This window comes from Trachurus japonicus, chromosome 4 (genome assembly GCF_045865225.1).
Source record: "Trachurus japonicus isolate A0001 chromosome 4, Traja_1.0".
Taxonomy (NCBI): Eukaryota; Metazoa; Chordata; class Actinopteri; order Carangiformes; family Carangidae; genus Trachurus; species Trachurus japonicus.
In genome coordinates, this window is record NC_140910.1 from 24,396,608 (window position 1) to 24,412,328 (window position 15,721).

A 15,721-nucleotide genomic window follows, 5' to 3' on the forward strand; every position below is an offset into this window, starting at 1 on the left:
TCAAAAGCAGTGCATGCAGCATTCTGAACAATATCAGCAAATCATTTATCATCATCATCATCATCATTTATCTTGACAAAACAGTGAATACTCAAGTCCAATCTCGGTCCACTTGTCTCCGTAACATGTTTTGACTTGGACTTGTCAGGGTCTTGGTTATATTACCTGTCTTGGCTGTCACATGCATCAAGTCCAGTGTCTATTTTTTGTTTCTTTCTTTTTTTGGCATATATGTTTACCCATAAATGTTTAGAAGGACATCCTAATGCCATTGTACCACAACATTTCTTCTCTCCCACATGATGTGGCTATTATCCTACAATTAATGCAACATTTGGGAACATTTCTTCAAACTTTTGCTTTTGAGTGATATCATGTCCAAAAGTAAACCAACAGTATAAAGAATTTAAAATATTGAACCCTGGACATGAGCCCTGTTGCCTACCATTAGTTACATTACATTAGTAGTCAGTGCAAACATGGACAACACTTGGACATGAAGCAAAGTGGTTATTGATTAGTGCCTAATGACTGTGTTTGTTGGTCTTCTTGTCAGTGGTAGCAGGAGCATTCAGATCTTTACAGTGAGGTATATATATGTGAGTTTGGTGGGTGGGCGTGTAATGTATAGACGGACGGAGAGATGGAGGAACGGATAGATGGATGTGAGGTATAAGCGGCAGCACTGAGTGGATCTAACACTCGGCATCTCTTCAACAAGCCGCCCACTCAGCCCGCCCACAGCTACATTGTTCAAACAACCACTCGGCTCCTCTTTGAAACATTTCACTAAAAAATGGTGCATCGTTTAACATATTTAAAAACGCAAATGTGTGTGTGCCTAAACACCGTTTTGTGCTACGTGTGTATATATGTAAGTGAGAAGATTAGGTAATCGATAGCATATCTGATCTACATTCAAATTCATCAAAACAAATGATCAAAGTCAAGTATGGCTACTCCAACAGCTTTGAGTTTACAAAAAAGGTCGTCACCGATTGCAAATGTCTTGAGTTAATAAATAACAATAATCTCCCCTCTGCCGGCCATCGTATCATCAGTTCTTCTATTGATCATTTGAGCAGATCACTGCATCTCTCATCTTTCTTTCCATTATGCCATCCTTCTGTTTGTCTCCCTTTTTATCATAAATCATACAATGTCAGTTTTCAAGACAACTCTAACCTTTTTCTTCGATCCATCAACTCAGTTTCTTCACATTCTACCACCTCCTCAAAATGTTTTTCCTCCATCACTGCTTTCCTTTTCTTCTTCCTTCCGTCTATTACTGTACTTACTCTGTACTTTGCTTCCAGAAATATTCCAAGTATTATTCACATTATTACATGACATCCTAATGATCTCTTCAGGATGGTCGGACAACAAGCAAAGCGACTCTTGTAAGTTATAAAATTATATATATATATATATATATATATATATATACGAGACAATTGTATTAATGACAATAATCAGTAGCTGCACAACTACAATAATGTGATCAATGTCATTTTTCATGCTGAAACACATTGTTGCACATGCATCTGTGAAAATGTCTCACTTGACTGAATTCATCTACAAAACAGAAACCTAAAGCTTCTGCTTACTCGGAAACTACATCTATGTTTTAATACACTTACTGTAAACAAATGTAACACTCAGCAGCTTCAATTACATTATTAGAGATCACTTGATCGACCATTTCACACAACTAAAAGAAATGGCAACAAACAGACGTAGCAACAGATTCTAATAATCAGAACTACATCCTACCAGTAGCCACTACTTCTGGGAAGCACACAAAGTGCGGTTCCTCTTTTGATGCACTCAGGGCACAGCTGTGTGTGTGTGTGCGCTTGTGTTTCTGTGGTCAGCTGGTTATCATAAGCCTTTATCCTTAGACTGCATCTGTGTGCTCCTTAAACACAGAAAACAAGGTTGAGAGCTCTGATAACACTGTGACCATAAGTATCAACAGAGTGTGTGTCCTTACTTGCACACATGCATGCTTGAGTGTGTGTTTGTACAGAATCTTTCTTTGTGTGTGTGTGTATTTTGGATTTGTGTGTTTTTCATGTGCACTGGTGTGAACCTCAGATAAGACAAACACCACTCATGCCAGCTCTGCCCACTCAAGAGAGAAAAGTGAGGGCTAATACACAGTAAGCAGTGTTTCCCCTATATATACACTGTAGTATATATAAAAAAAATGATTGCTCCCACTGCAATGTCATGTCAAGTTGAAACTGCATGTCTTCGCAGAGGACTTTTAATTTGAAATAACAGATAAAGTTGAGTTTCCCAGTCTAGGCCAGAGGAAGGGAGTGAGAAAGGTAGACTTAAAGGAAAGGGAGGCAGAAATCTAGAAAAAAGCTTTGAGTTGAGTCCACACGGTTCTCATCCCCTCAGCCAGAGCAGCGAGTAGAGAAAAAACGTCTCTTTCTTACGTTTTAAAACGTCCAAATAATACGAATAAGGGCTGCTGCTCTGTGATTGGTCAAAATCAACCGTCACGGGTAGATTCTTTGCAGGCTGAAAACAGAGCCTAGGGGAGACGCAGACGTCTGATCTTTTTTCACATCACTTCATTTACATTATCCCCAAGGTTAGTGTGTAAGTTTTTGCCTAATACTGTCAAAAAAAAGCTGCCTCCCTAGCCTTTAATTATGTCTCATTGAAATGGATGTAATTCACAACTATTCATAATAACTCTCTGACCACTGGTGAAGTTTGCACATGCACCACTCGGTACAACTGAGTCTTCACAGTCAAGTCTTGGAGCCAGCGTGGCCACCATACTGGTGGGCCGGCAGATAAAAAATGAAAAATAAATTTAAAAATCACCCCTGTGTCAGTCACTTTAATGCACTATCTCTGTCTGGCCTGTCAATGGAAGCAGAACTTTTTTACATTTTTAATGCACTTGAATGTCCAATAAAAAGACAGAGCCAATAAAAAAACTGAATGGTTACATTTGTTACCTTGACATTTAGGGTGTACCATTCATCAAATTATGCACAATGAGTAAAGTAAAATACAAAGTAACAGTCCTCATTTTAAGTTCCCCATGGCTGCTGGTTGCATCTGACCCCCACGGTGAATTAAATTATTTTTCCCTATCTAGTCATTGTTAAGTAGCAAAGATGAATAGGGAGTAAAACACAATTTAATTCATTATTCACTCGTCTTGACAGGGTCTTTATTTGTGATGCATTTGCAAAGAAACATTTCAAAGCCAGCAGCCTATTAAGCTTGGACAGCTTGTGCTGCGTCCATGATCCCTGAAGGAAATAAAGCTAACTGGTAATATTCTCAATATGATGAAGTCACATGGAGTCAGTCTGACAGTCTATCATGTGGTCAGTACTAATGTGTCTCAATTTGCCAAAGTAGGAATAATGGTTGGATATTAACCTTCAAAATAAGCCACCACAGACCACCTGCTCTACAGGTGCACTCTCCCAATACCTACTGTAAATGACAGCAAAACATATCATCTTGCACAGTAAACCACAAACCTTTAAGGTCTCAGGTATTTACTTTTGAAACCACTCAAAAAGTGCCACAAAGATACATGAACCAACACTTAAACTCACAAATCTAACAGTTTCGTACAGATTAGAGTTTGTCATGATGAAACCTTAATCTCTCACAACCAATATCAATATTCTGTCAATCATCTATATATTTTTTACTCATTAGCTTGTTAGTTGCAGCAAGTAACACAGCAAAATGTAGATCGAATAGCTAAGTGGGTAATGACAGACCAATTATGGTGGTTACAGATGATCTACTTATGCTCTTAAATCATTATCATGTTGTTGGAGGCATGACGGGAAGTGATGACAAAAGCCTTCAGGCAGCTGTAGTCCATGGGTCTGGAGCCAGTCTGCAGCCCAGGACCTGGGAACCAGTGCTCTTCACAGCAGTCTAACAGGAAATCTGTTTATAAGACCTTGGCTGAATCAATAAATACAATATGTCTCCTGCTACTGTAGCTTTTAGACCAATCACTGGTTTGCACATCAGAGTTGTTGCACACAGTGCTGTATCTATCATACCATCATATCAATTTATATTAATCTACAGGATTTACAGACAGTTTCATGGATGTACAATACAGAGACAATGAGGCAGCCTCTGGAGTACCAGCAGTAGGCCGACTGTTACACACATGTCTCCGAATCCATCATTTGGACACATTATTGACAGTGCGAAAAGGGCAGGGGACTAATGACGCTAGTGAGGCCCAGGTGACACAAAAGGACAATCACAATCATTATCATCATCTTCTCCCCCCTGGTGTCAAACAGAAGAAGTTTGTGGGCTTTTTTTTAATACTTTGAGACATGAACATGGGAGAATCTGTCACTTCATTAGCTGCACATTGTGCCCTTGAAATCGAACTTCTGCAGAGTTGACTATAATATACACACACAAAAGAAAAGTGGATATGGCATGGGAAGAGGTACAGCTACAAGGCCTGTGTGTGTGTGTGCGTGTGTGTGCGCGTGTGTGATCAAAGATAACAGCCGGATCACATTTGCGTGGCCTGTGCTGATTTGCATTTTGTGATTCACAAGGTGACAGATGGACAGATGATGACAGAGGGGGAGAAAAAGAAAAGGAATGGGGGAGGAAGAGATGGAGAGAGACAGTGGGGAAAAGGAAGGGAGTGAGATGCCGAAAGGAGGAGGAGGAGGAGGAGGAGAGAGAAAAAGAAGAGAGAAGTAACAAGCTGCTGTCCAGGAAAGCAATTGGATGGACTCAGCCTCTGTCACTTTCGACAGGGAGACGGAGAACAAAAAGTGAAAGACAGAAAAAGAGCAGTGTTGAGTCCCATAATGGATCTGTTAGCTAGTGCTGTACAGAACACCACACACACACACATACAAACAAAAGCACACAAAGGGATGTGTCTTGTTCTACTTAAGAGCCAAAACCTCAACTCCATTAAGTGCCCTAATTTGAATAATTGCTCTTAATGTGCAGTAAAGCTGAAGCACAGTCATACAAAATCTCTCTCGTGTCCTCAGAACACTGGTCACGTAAAAAATCTTCCTCAGCTTTGTCATGACAAGGCAAACTCACAAAACTGCCCCAAGCGACCAATTTTCATTACAAATACGTGATAGGTCGGTCAGAGTTAATGCTTCTAAGTCAGTGATTAATACCATAAAAAACAATCACCTGTAGTTAATGCTCTGGTTTAAGAACTGACATAACATAACATATGGCATCTGCATGTTGATGATTGCTTCATAGGTGATCGGTCCCCCCCCAAATATCACTGATGCTGACACAAGTCTTACATAACCACACAGCAACAAGTGGTGTGTTTGAAAGGAAAGTGCTTTGAATCGATTCCTCATCACATCTTAAAAATAATGTTTAGCATCAATAAATTGACACTGTCAAAATTAGCAGCTTGGCGCAAATTAGCTACACTGTCACAGTTTTCTTTAACAAAAATGTTTGTGTAAAAAAAAAAAAAACGTATTCTCTATGCAACTTTAATGTTTCCCACATTACAGTGCTGGGAATACAAACAACGTCACACACCTACGCTGCAGCTATTCCGCTTCCAAATTACATTTGTGCACTGACTTCATTTTGATGGATCACTTTACTGTGTACAGTACATGTGCTTTGACAACCACTGATGTTAAGGGGCGCCAACAACACCCAAAATTCCCCAATGAAAAAGATCTCTGAAGAATTCAGCAGCAGAATGGTGAGATATGTTTGTTAAATGTTTATATATATTTATTTATCTTACAATACAGAATCAAAATTCTGCATGCAATGAGCTTAATGTCTATGAGACATTTGCTGAACCCCAGGCACTGAAGTGAACTATACTGTAGCTATTTCCTGGCTGCCATCTTCCAAATCCTATACCTAAAGTAAATGCACCCTTTTCAACAACATTATAAACAACTAAGCCAAGCTAATCACCTTTCCATTCAATGACATCACCACAAAAGAAAAAAAAACACAAAACAGCAACCAAAAGACAAAGATATTAATCACTGTAAGAAGTGGTGAAAACATGGTACTGTAAGAGAATAGCTTTTTGATGTAAAGAACAAACAACATCTTAATGAGTTTTTTATGAAGACAAAAACGCAGAAATGAAGGAGGGTTTCACTCCTGTGTATGACGACCGGACAAGTCAATGGGTCCATATTTGTCCTGCGGCTTCTGTATATTTTGTATTTCATCCACACCGTCACACACAAAGCGACAGGCCTTTTTGCCAGCATATGTTGCCTTCATTACTGGGACAGTGCAGCGACAAACACAAAGGCCTCCATTCAAAGGCAGGGATTCCCAGGATAACCCTCCCTATTGTATTCCCAGATCCCTGGTTCCGCAGCGCTGCCGAATTAGTACACATACCTCTGAACTGGTGGCGTCATGTGGAAGCGGCTGGCCTTGATGCCTGCAGATTCCTAACAGGCTGGCAGACCACTTCATATGCCTGTCTGAGGGTACATATGTAAATGTGTGCGTCTAGCGGGCCTGTCGAGCTAACTGTCTTTCTCACTATCTGGCTGAGGTTTCAATTCAGAGCTGCATCCCATCTTAACAGCACAGAGACCTGACAACAAACCTAAACAAGGCTCGATCATTTTACATATTCAATATTCAAAAGTCAAGTTTGCCCACCAAGTCAACTGTCTTACTGACAAGCATTTTAAATAGTTCCTTCGGATCGACATTTGCTCTCGGGGAGCATGATTGTGAAGCCACAGTTGTTTCCTGCTGGTCTGGGACCTAAAACGAGTTGTGGATTTAAATAATGCCTGGATGATTTACACCAATGACACGGATCGCTGCCTAAGGCCACTGAATGATTGGCAGTAGAAATGGATCATGCGAGATAGAATCTCAAAATGAGATATAAATAATTAAAACTCATTAGCCTATGAATTTGCATGTGGATTTTTGTTTGGCCTGTTCTGATGAAAATCAAGGGGGGAAAAAAATCAAATTTATTAAAATCAAATATACACAGCGAACAAGCCAATGACAAATAAACACACACACGCCATTTTTCTGAGGCCTCTGGCAACAGGTGAATTGAACAATTTGTACCCAAAGTCCAAAAATTTAAATTACACATCAACAGAGATGCAATCTGAACAAATTTCCAGCCAACTCATAATCTGTAAAGATAATTAGATTTTATCCAGTGCTGGCTATCCCAGCAGTTAGTAATGTGAGCAAGGAGACTGATAATGATGGATGCCTAACTTCTTGAATGTGGGCCATGCGCCTGCTAACAAGCTGCTGGTAAAGCGCCTCTGATTTACAAATGGTAAGGAAAGGACATAAGGAAAGAAGAGGGAAAGACAGTAAGGGAAGGAAAGACTGAGGTGGTGCCAGGAGGTGTAAATCAAAGGGTGATGGGAGGATAAAATACCTCCTTGGGAGAATATCTTGGCAATATGTATTGTTTTGGTTAAATAAAGCTGGTAGGACAAAGGAGAAGGTACTGTAGTGCATATTATTTGTATATGTGTGAGTGTGGCTGTTAAAGAAAAAAAAATCATCATTAGCGAAGGAGCTGAAGCAACAGCCCGAAGCAAAGCCGCAAATGGAGACGCAGGGACACCAAAACACACAGCTGGACACGCTTAAACACACACATTAACACAGGTATGTGCTCTGCAGGGCACACCAACAGACACAGACACATAAACACTACCATCACTATGACCTAATAAGTCCAACGGTGGAGGCTGGCTCAGTGAACTGATATCATCATGGGGTGCAGATGTATGCCAAAGCAGTCCCAAGCAGTACATTTCAATTAGAGCAGAGGTTGAGTCAGGAGCCAGGAGCAGGCTCCACTAACTAGTTAAACTTTGGAGAAACACCTCAGAGAAACATAAGAGGACAACAGTTGTTTCATTATGTCTTTTTCTAGACCGAGGAAATTCAATTAGAGAAAACAGGGGAAAATTGTGTACTATGAGTAAATTGCCATGGGCTCGATTATTTTTGACATACTTCCATCCTGAAGTGCGTCTACAAACACCATTGCAAAGGTGAGTCTTTAGAGGATGACTGCTACTTGCTATAGGGGAGGTCTGCTGCAAGGGAACTTTTGAAATCAACAAAGTCCCTGCCCTCCATTCTTTGGTGTAATTGTAGATGCAGACCAAGGTAATAATTTGGCCTGCAATCCTAGTTTGTTGAAGATATTATGATGTTTTTAAGATGAAAAGTAGGAACAACCTAGAAATGGTATTGCAGAAATGGAGATCCAAATATGATCAGCTGGATCGATAGTGGGGTCCCTACTTAGAGAATGCAATTGTGTTTTACACCCTGAGGTTGAATATTATTATAATCTTAAATTGCTAGTTGTAAATAAATACCACCTTTGCTTTTAAATTGGTTTAATTTTTAACATGTGGTTACTATTTTAATGTACATGGCATGCAGTGGGGGTCACTTGTACATTACACATACAGGTAAAACCAAACAGGTGTATAAAAGAGTCCAGTCTTTTCAGTCTTCCCAAGTACACAAAACACATAATCCAATAACAAACAATGTCTGTCACCCTCCCAAGAGACCAACTTAACATTGAAAACTAATTTGTTCATGCTTGACTGTTTTTGTGGCTGCATTAGCCTACGTGATACAGTCATCTCAGGGAATATGTCTGCATTTCACATCAATTATAAAAAATCTTCCTGCGCACATAAAACCATGAAGCCATTTCCTGTCCCCTCGGGGAATGATGTCATTTTTGATCCATTGCTCCTTGACAACAGAGCCTGACCCATATGGGTTCATAAATACCAGAACTGAAATTAGGAGATAAGGATGAAAACTCACTGTGGACTGTGGAAGGTCTACTGTAATATAATTGTCTATACAACTGTCTCTTCATGTTAAATAACTCACAACCTATGTAAGGAAACACAACATCAACTTCTAATTCCCTGGTTTAGACAAATTAAATAATTCTATGTAGGGTCACACTGTTCATCTAAATTGTCCATAAATGACAAAAACAGATGTTGTCCACGTTGAGCCAGTTCACAAAGGGAACTTCCATTTTCCCTTGTGTGATTAATATTTCATTGTGCATTTATTACAGAGCCCAGGGACTGATGACAAAAGCAGCATGATATAGAAAAACCAATATAAAACCAATTTTATATTTTAACGTTAATTTGACTGATAACAGCTGTGTTCTGCATCACGGTGCCAAAATGTGCAACAGGGCTTAATATTTGTTTTATTAACAAAGGAACGTGTTAAACAAATTGTACAAGGGCTGTAAATTCTTCAAGTGTGCCCTGTTTGAATTTGATGAAAGATAATTAATCATGCAGCCTGATTTTTAGGCAAATTATTTCACATCATAAAAAATTTAACTGTTTTTCAATTCAACCTTGCGGGGGAAATGTGAGCGAACTCTCTGACCTGTTGATCACCTGCCTTGTTAAACACGAACGAACTCCATCAAAGCCAAGCTACGACCTCAAAGATAGATGATCAGATTAGCTAGCTGGGCTTGAGCTGATTCTGGGCTAATTCTCTGCCGAGAGCTCAGCAATTTAACAAACTGAGATTGATTGTGCTCATTCTGTCTACCTTCACCACCTGCTGATACAGTGAGCCAAAGTCTCACTTTACACCAGATTATTGTTAATCTTTGATAATATCAAGTAGAAGAAATTGGTTCATATAAAAGAGACGTTCAAATACATTTGGTTGCTCAGGACAGTGAAGCCTGGTTAGCGTTTGCATGTGTGAGAGACAGCAAAAGTAGCAACACTTAACATTTTCAAGTGTTGTTAGGCTACCCTTTATCAACGACTGATACTACACAAAAGAACTTCAGACCAAATATCTTGTTCAGGAGAGCTTACATTTCCAAGCCTCTTGTGATAGAGGTAGCACTGATAAGCAGCTGGAAAAAGCAGATTGACACCAGTTATCTGTGTTTAGTCCTCACTGTGCGTCTCCCATCCCTTATTTGTAGCAGGGGGTGAGGGGGCTGGTGAGGGTCGATCTAAAGTGGCGTAGTACTAAGTGCAAACCCAGACCCATACATGCTGTCATTATGAACAGACAGAGTTTTTTTTTATGATATTATGCGAAGTGAGATGATAATGTTGCTTTCTCCTTTCTCACCACAGTATGAAAAAGGTCCATACTGTCTCAGCCACACTGTGTGGTTAGCATTAGCACTAACAACAGCATTGCACACGCTGCAATATCTTAAGTGGTTCGTATTATAAGTGCAGCTCTGAAACACCTCAGCTGTGAGCAGCTTGCACAAAAACAGTATTTGCTTAACAAACTTGAATGATCAAGTGGTGTCCTCCTGAAAGTGGGATCCCACTTTCAGGAGGACACCAGGAGGCCTTCAACACAACACATCAAAGTAATATAAAGCAATGAAGGGCAGGGATGCTCTCACATTCACCCCTCACTGTCCTGTTAATTTAAAACCTTTAAAATTAAAGCAGAAGTAAGTGATCTGGTCGTTTTGGCTAATGCTGTGTTCCAGGCAGGCTTTTGAAACCGTAAGTTACAGCTTCAAGTCACGACTTACGACTTTGTAGCGTTCCAGGCAGCCCGCAACTCGCGTTTCTCCGACCTGTTGCCTGTGAAAGTGCACTATAACGGCCACTCGTAACTTCCGACCCGCGAACTCGCACCAGATCGAACTGGTACGACTTCACAGGTCGGAAAAACACGAGTTACGGGTTGCCCTGAACGCACCATAACTTCTTGTCAGCCGACGGAGTTAGCAGCCCCCGCCCTCGTCATGGATCTATTGGTCCTCATCCCTACGTCGCCACATTCAGGCGCATCCCTTGGCTGCACACACAGCCCTTCATGCCGTTCTCTCTCCTCATTGGATAAAACTGGAAAAAAGTTTTCTTCTCGGCTCAGAGCAGAGCAGAGTGACTGAGAGACCCGTGTTTCAGTCCAAACACTCTATGTAAGTGATTGCTGTGGGAAGATATAACTATTTAAGACTTATATTAACACAAAAATATCGCTGCTTTAACACAAAAGGACAAAGGACATTTTCAGCTGTAATTAGCCGACTTTTTTTTTTTCCTGTTTCACCAGATTTCAATGGCTGACGTGCTGAAAAGTAAACAATACCAACAGTTTCTAAAAATACACATTTTCCAGAAATGTTTAAAAAGTCTTGGAGGAGTGTTTCTTGGAGGCAAAGGAAAACAGTCTCATACAAATGGAAACTGTCAAAAAACAACAACTGTGCATTGAATTAAGTGCTAATTCTAAGATACACACACATACTGTGAATAAATATACAATGCTGGCGTTTTTTGGTAAACAATGGAAAATATACACTACTGTGTGGTCTTAACAGCGCAGTTGAGAGTCTGGGCTTTAAACCCAACTTAATTCTGAACTTTTTAACATATATCAAGTCATACATTAAAGAAACTGCTTCACAGAGTGGGACACTTAAAAAAAACTGACTGTTGCATGGTGTTAGAGACAGAAACAGACAGAAGATCAAGTTATTTCCTAACATGCGAGACTGGAGAGACAGAGAAGGTGAAAGATAGAAAGAGAGAGGGAGAGAGGAAGGCAGTGGTGAGTCAGACTGTAAACACTTGGTTGGGGTGAAGTTATCCAGCTGCCATGAAAACTGATCCAATAGCTGGCAAGTTCAGGCTGACTGTCATGTCACACACACTTACACACTCACAAACATGACTAATACTACTCTCCCTGTAAAACACATAGAACTGCATCTGCACTTTGGTAACGATGCACCGACCAGCCTGTATACATCAGCTCGAACAGACACCAAGTATAAATCAGCAGAAGCCGAGGTTGATGGGACCGTGGTGTATTCAGGGTGAGTGAAGAGGCGACAAGCCAGGGGGGGTTACTGGATCAAGACGAGATATGCACACGTGTTAAGCTACAGAGGCCTGAGAGCAATCTTCCACACCTCTAACTGAAGCAGCCGGGGATGTCCCATCACACATACAGTATGTACACACACACATGCAGGCGTGCACTTATACAAGCTGTGTCCTCCCTCTTTGCTGGGGTTGCATCCCATCTTAGACAATTATATTTTGTACTAATGGAATATAAGAGATTAATGAGCAGTATCACCAGGTGTAACATTGTCTCTACACACAGCGAGCTAACAGCAGTTGTTAAGTAAACAAATCCCAAATACGGTGTAATGGTTCTCCTAAGATTAACCATGCAAAGCCCTGAAACAGTTTCTGCAGTGAGGAGCTTAAATAAAATAAGATACAGCATACTGATAATTTGTCAGTCCGTCATTGCTATTTGAAAATGCCCTCTACGGTAGAGTTAAGCAAGTTAAGCTGGGTTCAGTTGGGACATATCTGTAACACAGAGGTGCAGGCTGGGGTCTGGGTCTGAGCTAACAGTGGATTTATGTTGTGCACAGTAGGGGAACTCTTTAAAAAAAAAAATGCCACGCAGAGTTAAGAGAGCATGTTTTCATTCCAATTGATCAACTCAGCAGGTGAGCGCTTTGGTTAAAACAACTGTTTGGCTCCTTGAAGCACATACTGTAGTTAGTCTCAGTATTGTACTATGGGGAGCAGAAAGGGATGAGTACTAACAGAGCTGCAAGATTAAAGCAGAATAAGTAAAAAAGTGAGTGAGTTAGACGAAAGGATCACTACCAGTATGAAATAATCATGTAACATTACGAGGAGTTGTTTTCGAGGCGAATGCATAGCGAGAACTACATTCCAGACATGGCTGCTGAGGCGGAGAGATTTCAAGTATTTGCTTCATGTGTCCTAATGTTACATACTAATTATACATGATTATCTCATAGTGTGGTGAATGTGCAGGTCACAATTTGTCCACGAGAGCGTTTTAGAGTTGTTGGATTGTGTATTTGATGAGTTTTGGGGGACAGGGGACCAGTATCATTCACCTCCATTGTGTTTGCTGAGCAGCTTGTGTCTTTATGTTTGTGCTGCGCTGCCAGATGAGTTTAGTTTTTGATTTTATCACGGATCATCACACCAGCCCATGAATTTACTGGTAGTCTCAGTCATGACCACGGTAATGACCTGTGATCCAGTCACTGATTGAAAAAACATAATAACTGTGCTTGTATGACGATCAGTTTCAAGCTCAAATGGTGAAAAGTTGCTGCTCTTGCCTCGGAGCAGACAGAACCTCCCACTGCCACACCTCTGCTGGACCGTTTGATCTTAACATAGACCTTAATAACATTCACAACGATATTATCTAGGGAAAAAAAAGAAAAAACCTTAGAGAAAAACCTCCCTACCGACCACACTTTCACTCAGCGCTCTCGAAAGAACTCTTTGAAGATGAGGGTAAATTCCTCTCTAAACACTCTCCATCTTAATTCAAAGAGCTAATGCAGAGGCCCCCTGACTTTACTACATTATGTTGTCAATCTGCCGAAAATAAGTCCTTGAGATGAAATGAGTGGTACTTTACGAAAGAGGAAAAGATACAGAATCAAAACACAGTGGCAGGGTGAAAGTGGAGAGACTAACAGAGATCGTGACGGTGATGCGAAGGAATGACAGCGGGTGAGAGAGATAATGGAGAATAAGGTAAGACGGAGAAGGAGACGGACGCTTTTAGTTTATGAAGGAAAAATGAAATGGGCTCTAATGTTCATGACACTGGAGTCTCATCCCACTCCACCCACCTCGGCACATCGGAGCTCAACACCCAACGCCACCGCAGCGGCCTAATTAGTGGAGTACAGCGGCTGCTGGTCCGATGAGGGCCCCATGTTTCATCAGGCTCTCATTTGCTCTGAGATGGCATTAACCTTTTGGACAGGCTGGTGCTTTGATTTCTCAGCTGTTTACAGCTCCCGTCTACTTTCTAAAAGCGTTATGTTTCAGGTGCTTGGCAGGCTGCGCCGACTAAATATAGGCACTATGTAAGATTTCCCTGGAAAGGGACACACTCTAGGGGCAGAGGGCCTGCTCAGTGTGTGTGTGTGTGTGTGTGTGTGTGTGTGTGTGTGTGCGTGTGTGTGTGTTCATGTTTTTCCAGACTTCTGAGGAACAAATGTAGAGGAGGGTGAAGAGGACAGGGAAAACACCAATCACTTTATTGAGCTAATTTACAGTACAAATAGAGTTAGGGGTTTGGATTTAACAACTACAATTAAAAAGTGTTTGAGTTATTGTACCTGCAATAACTAGTTTAGTCTTATAATAGATTAAAAGTTATGCTGCCATGATTTGTCCAAGGACTGTAAAAAATTAAGATTTAAACTCAACACTAACCTGCCACTAAAATGTGTCAAAAACTTGTTTCTTTTTTTTTTAAACCACTTGAAGTGAACCCACTGTCGACTCTTTTTCTAGTCCTCTCAGTTTTGCGACAGCAGCTGCTAACAAGCTAGCCCATTTTTTAAGTGTGCGTCACTCACTACACAACCCATCAGGAGATTAATCCTCTAAACTTAATATACCGTGGTTAAAAAGGCAGTTTGATTATACCATCAGTGAAAGGCAAGCTACAATATGACATCAAAAACCATTGCATTGCGACTCCACTGCTCACTATACTAACTCTGCTAGCCTTGGTGTACGTATAGCCTCCTAGTGCCTCTACACATCCATTTATGTATAAAATCCGCAAAGTCATGCATTAAGTCCATCTGATTTTTTATCTTCAGGTCTGTACACCATACAACACCTCTGAGCCTTCAGCCTTCAGGAAATGGCCTTCCTGCTCATATTATACTGTATAATTAAATGTTTCAGTTTATGTTTACCGTAATCAAATTGGAGTGAATACAAGAATTTTGCATTTGTCTTTTCTTTAAATAGGTAATTCACAGTCTAAAGCACACATAAATATGGTCAGTCATTACCACAATGGCTGTGCTGAAATCTAGACAGTTATAGCAGTGTCTAAAAATACATATTTTGCAGAAATGTTTAGAAAAAAAAATGTACTAAGTTGAAATACCTACGTCAAAGGCAAATGTATCCACCAGCTTGACCCCCCACCGTATACAGCATGTTTAACTTCTGAAGTGACTCAGTCATGCTTCTCACCACCCACACTGTAGATACGACTGCTGCACTACTTTCCGAATAACTATAAACATACATTTGTGATGACAGACATAATATGGCTGTACAGTACATTTAAGATTTAGCTTACAGGTGTCCTTATACTGTATGTCCATCATTGTGAGGACCAAGGCCTTACTAAAACCTGCTTTAAGGGTTTTAATTAGAGTTAGGTTCTGGTTCAGTAATGGTTAGGAGCTCGTCCATTCATTGTGTTGGTGAAGGGCAGAGGCTAGGGATTCATTACATCGATCTAAGTCCTCACAGGTATCGGAGTATGAGGATGTGAGAGTGTGTCTATACAGTATGTCTCATTAAGTGCGATTTTTACCTGTGCCTTTGTTGCGGTCCACAAAGCAGTACTTCAGTTCATATTCTTTAAGAATTTCATGGACTTCCTGTAAAGAGACAGAACGAAAGAGACACAAGATTTTAGCCAAAAGAGAAGAAAAATGTTCAATGTTCATACACTTTGCCTAATGTAAAACATAGTTCAAGTCCAAACTATAATTCAAGGCCTACAGCCATTACAAATTATCTAGCATTTGTTAAATTGAAGTAATTTCTATCTAATTATCAAGAAAAGCACTTCATAAAAGTGACTCATGCTCAAAAAGGTC

At 40.4% G+C, this 15,721-nt stretch overlaps 1 protein-coding gene across 1 annotated transcript in view; it reads right to left on the reverse strand.

Moving 5' to 3' along the window:
* Positions 1-15,721, reverse strand: part of raver2 (ribonucleoprotein, PTB-binding 2) — a 100,538-nt gene that overhangs the window by 53,651 nt on the left and 31,166 nt on the right. The window contains exon 2 of the mRNA XM_085774882.1: positions 15,433-15,499. Within this exon, the coding sequence (XP_085631008.1) occupies positions 15,433-15,499 (67 nt within the window). The remainder of the gene's footprint in view (positions 1-15,432; positions 15,500-15,721) is intronic.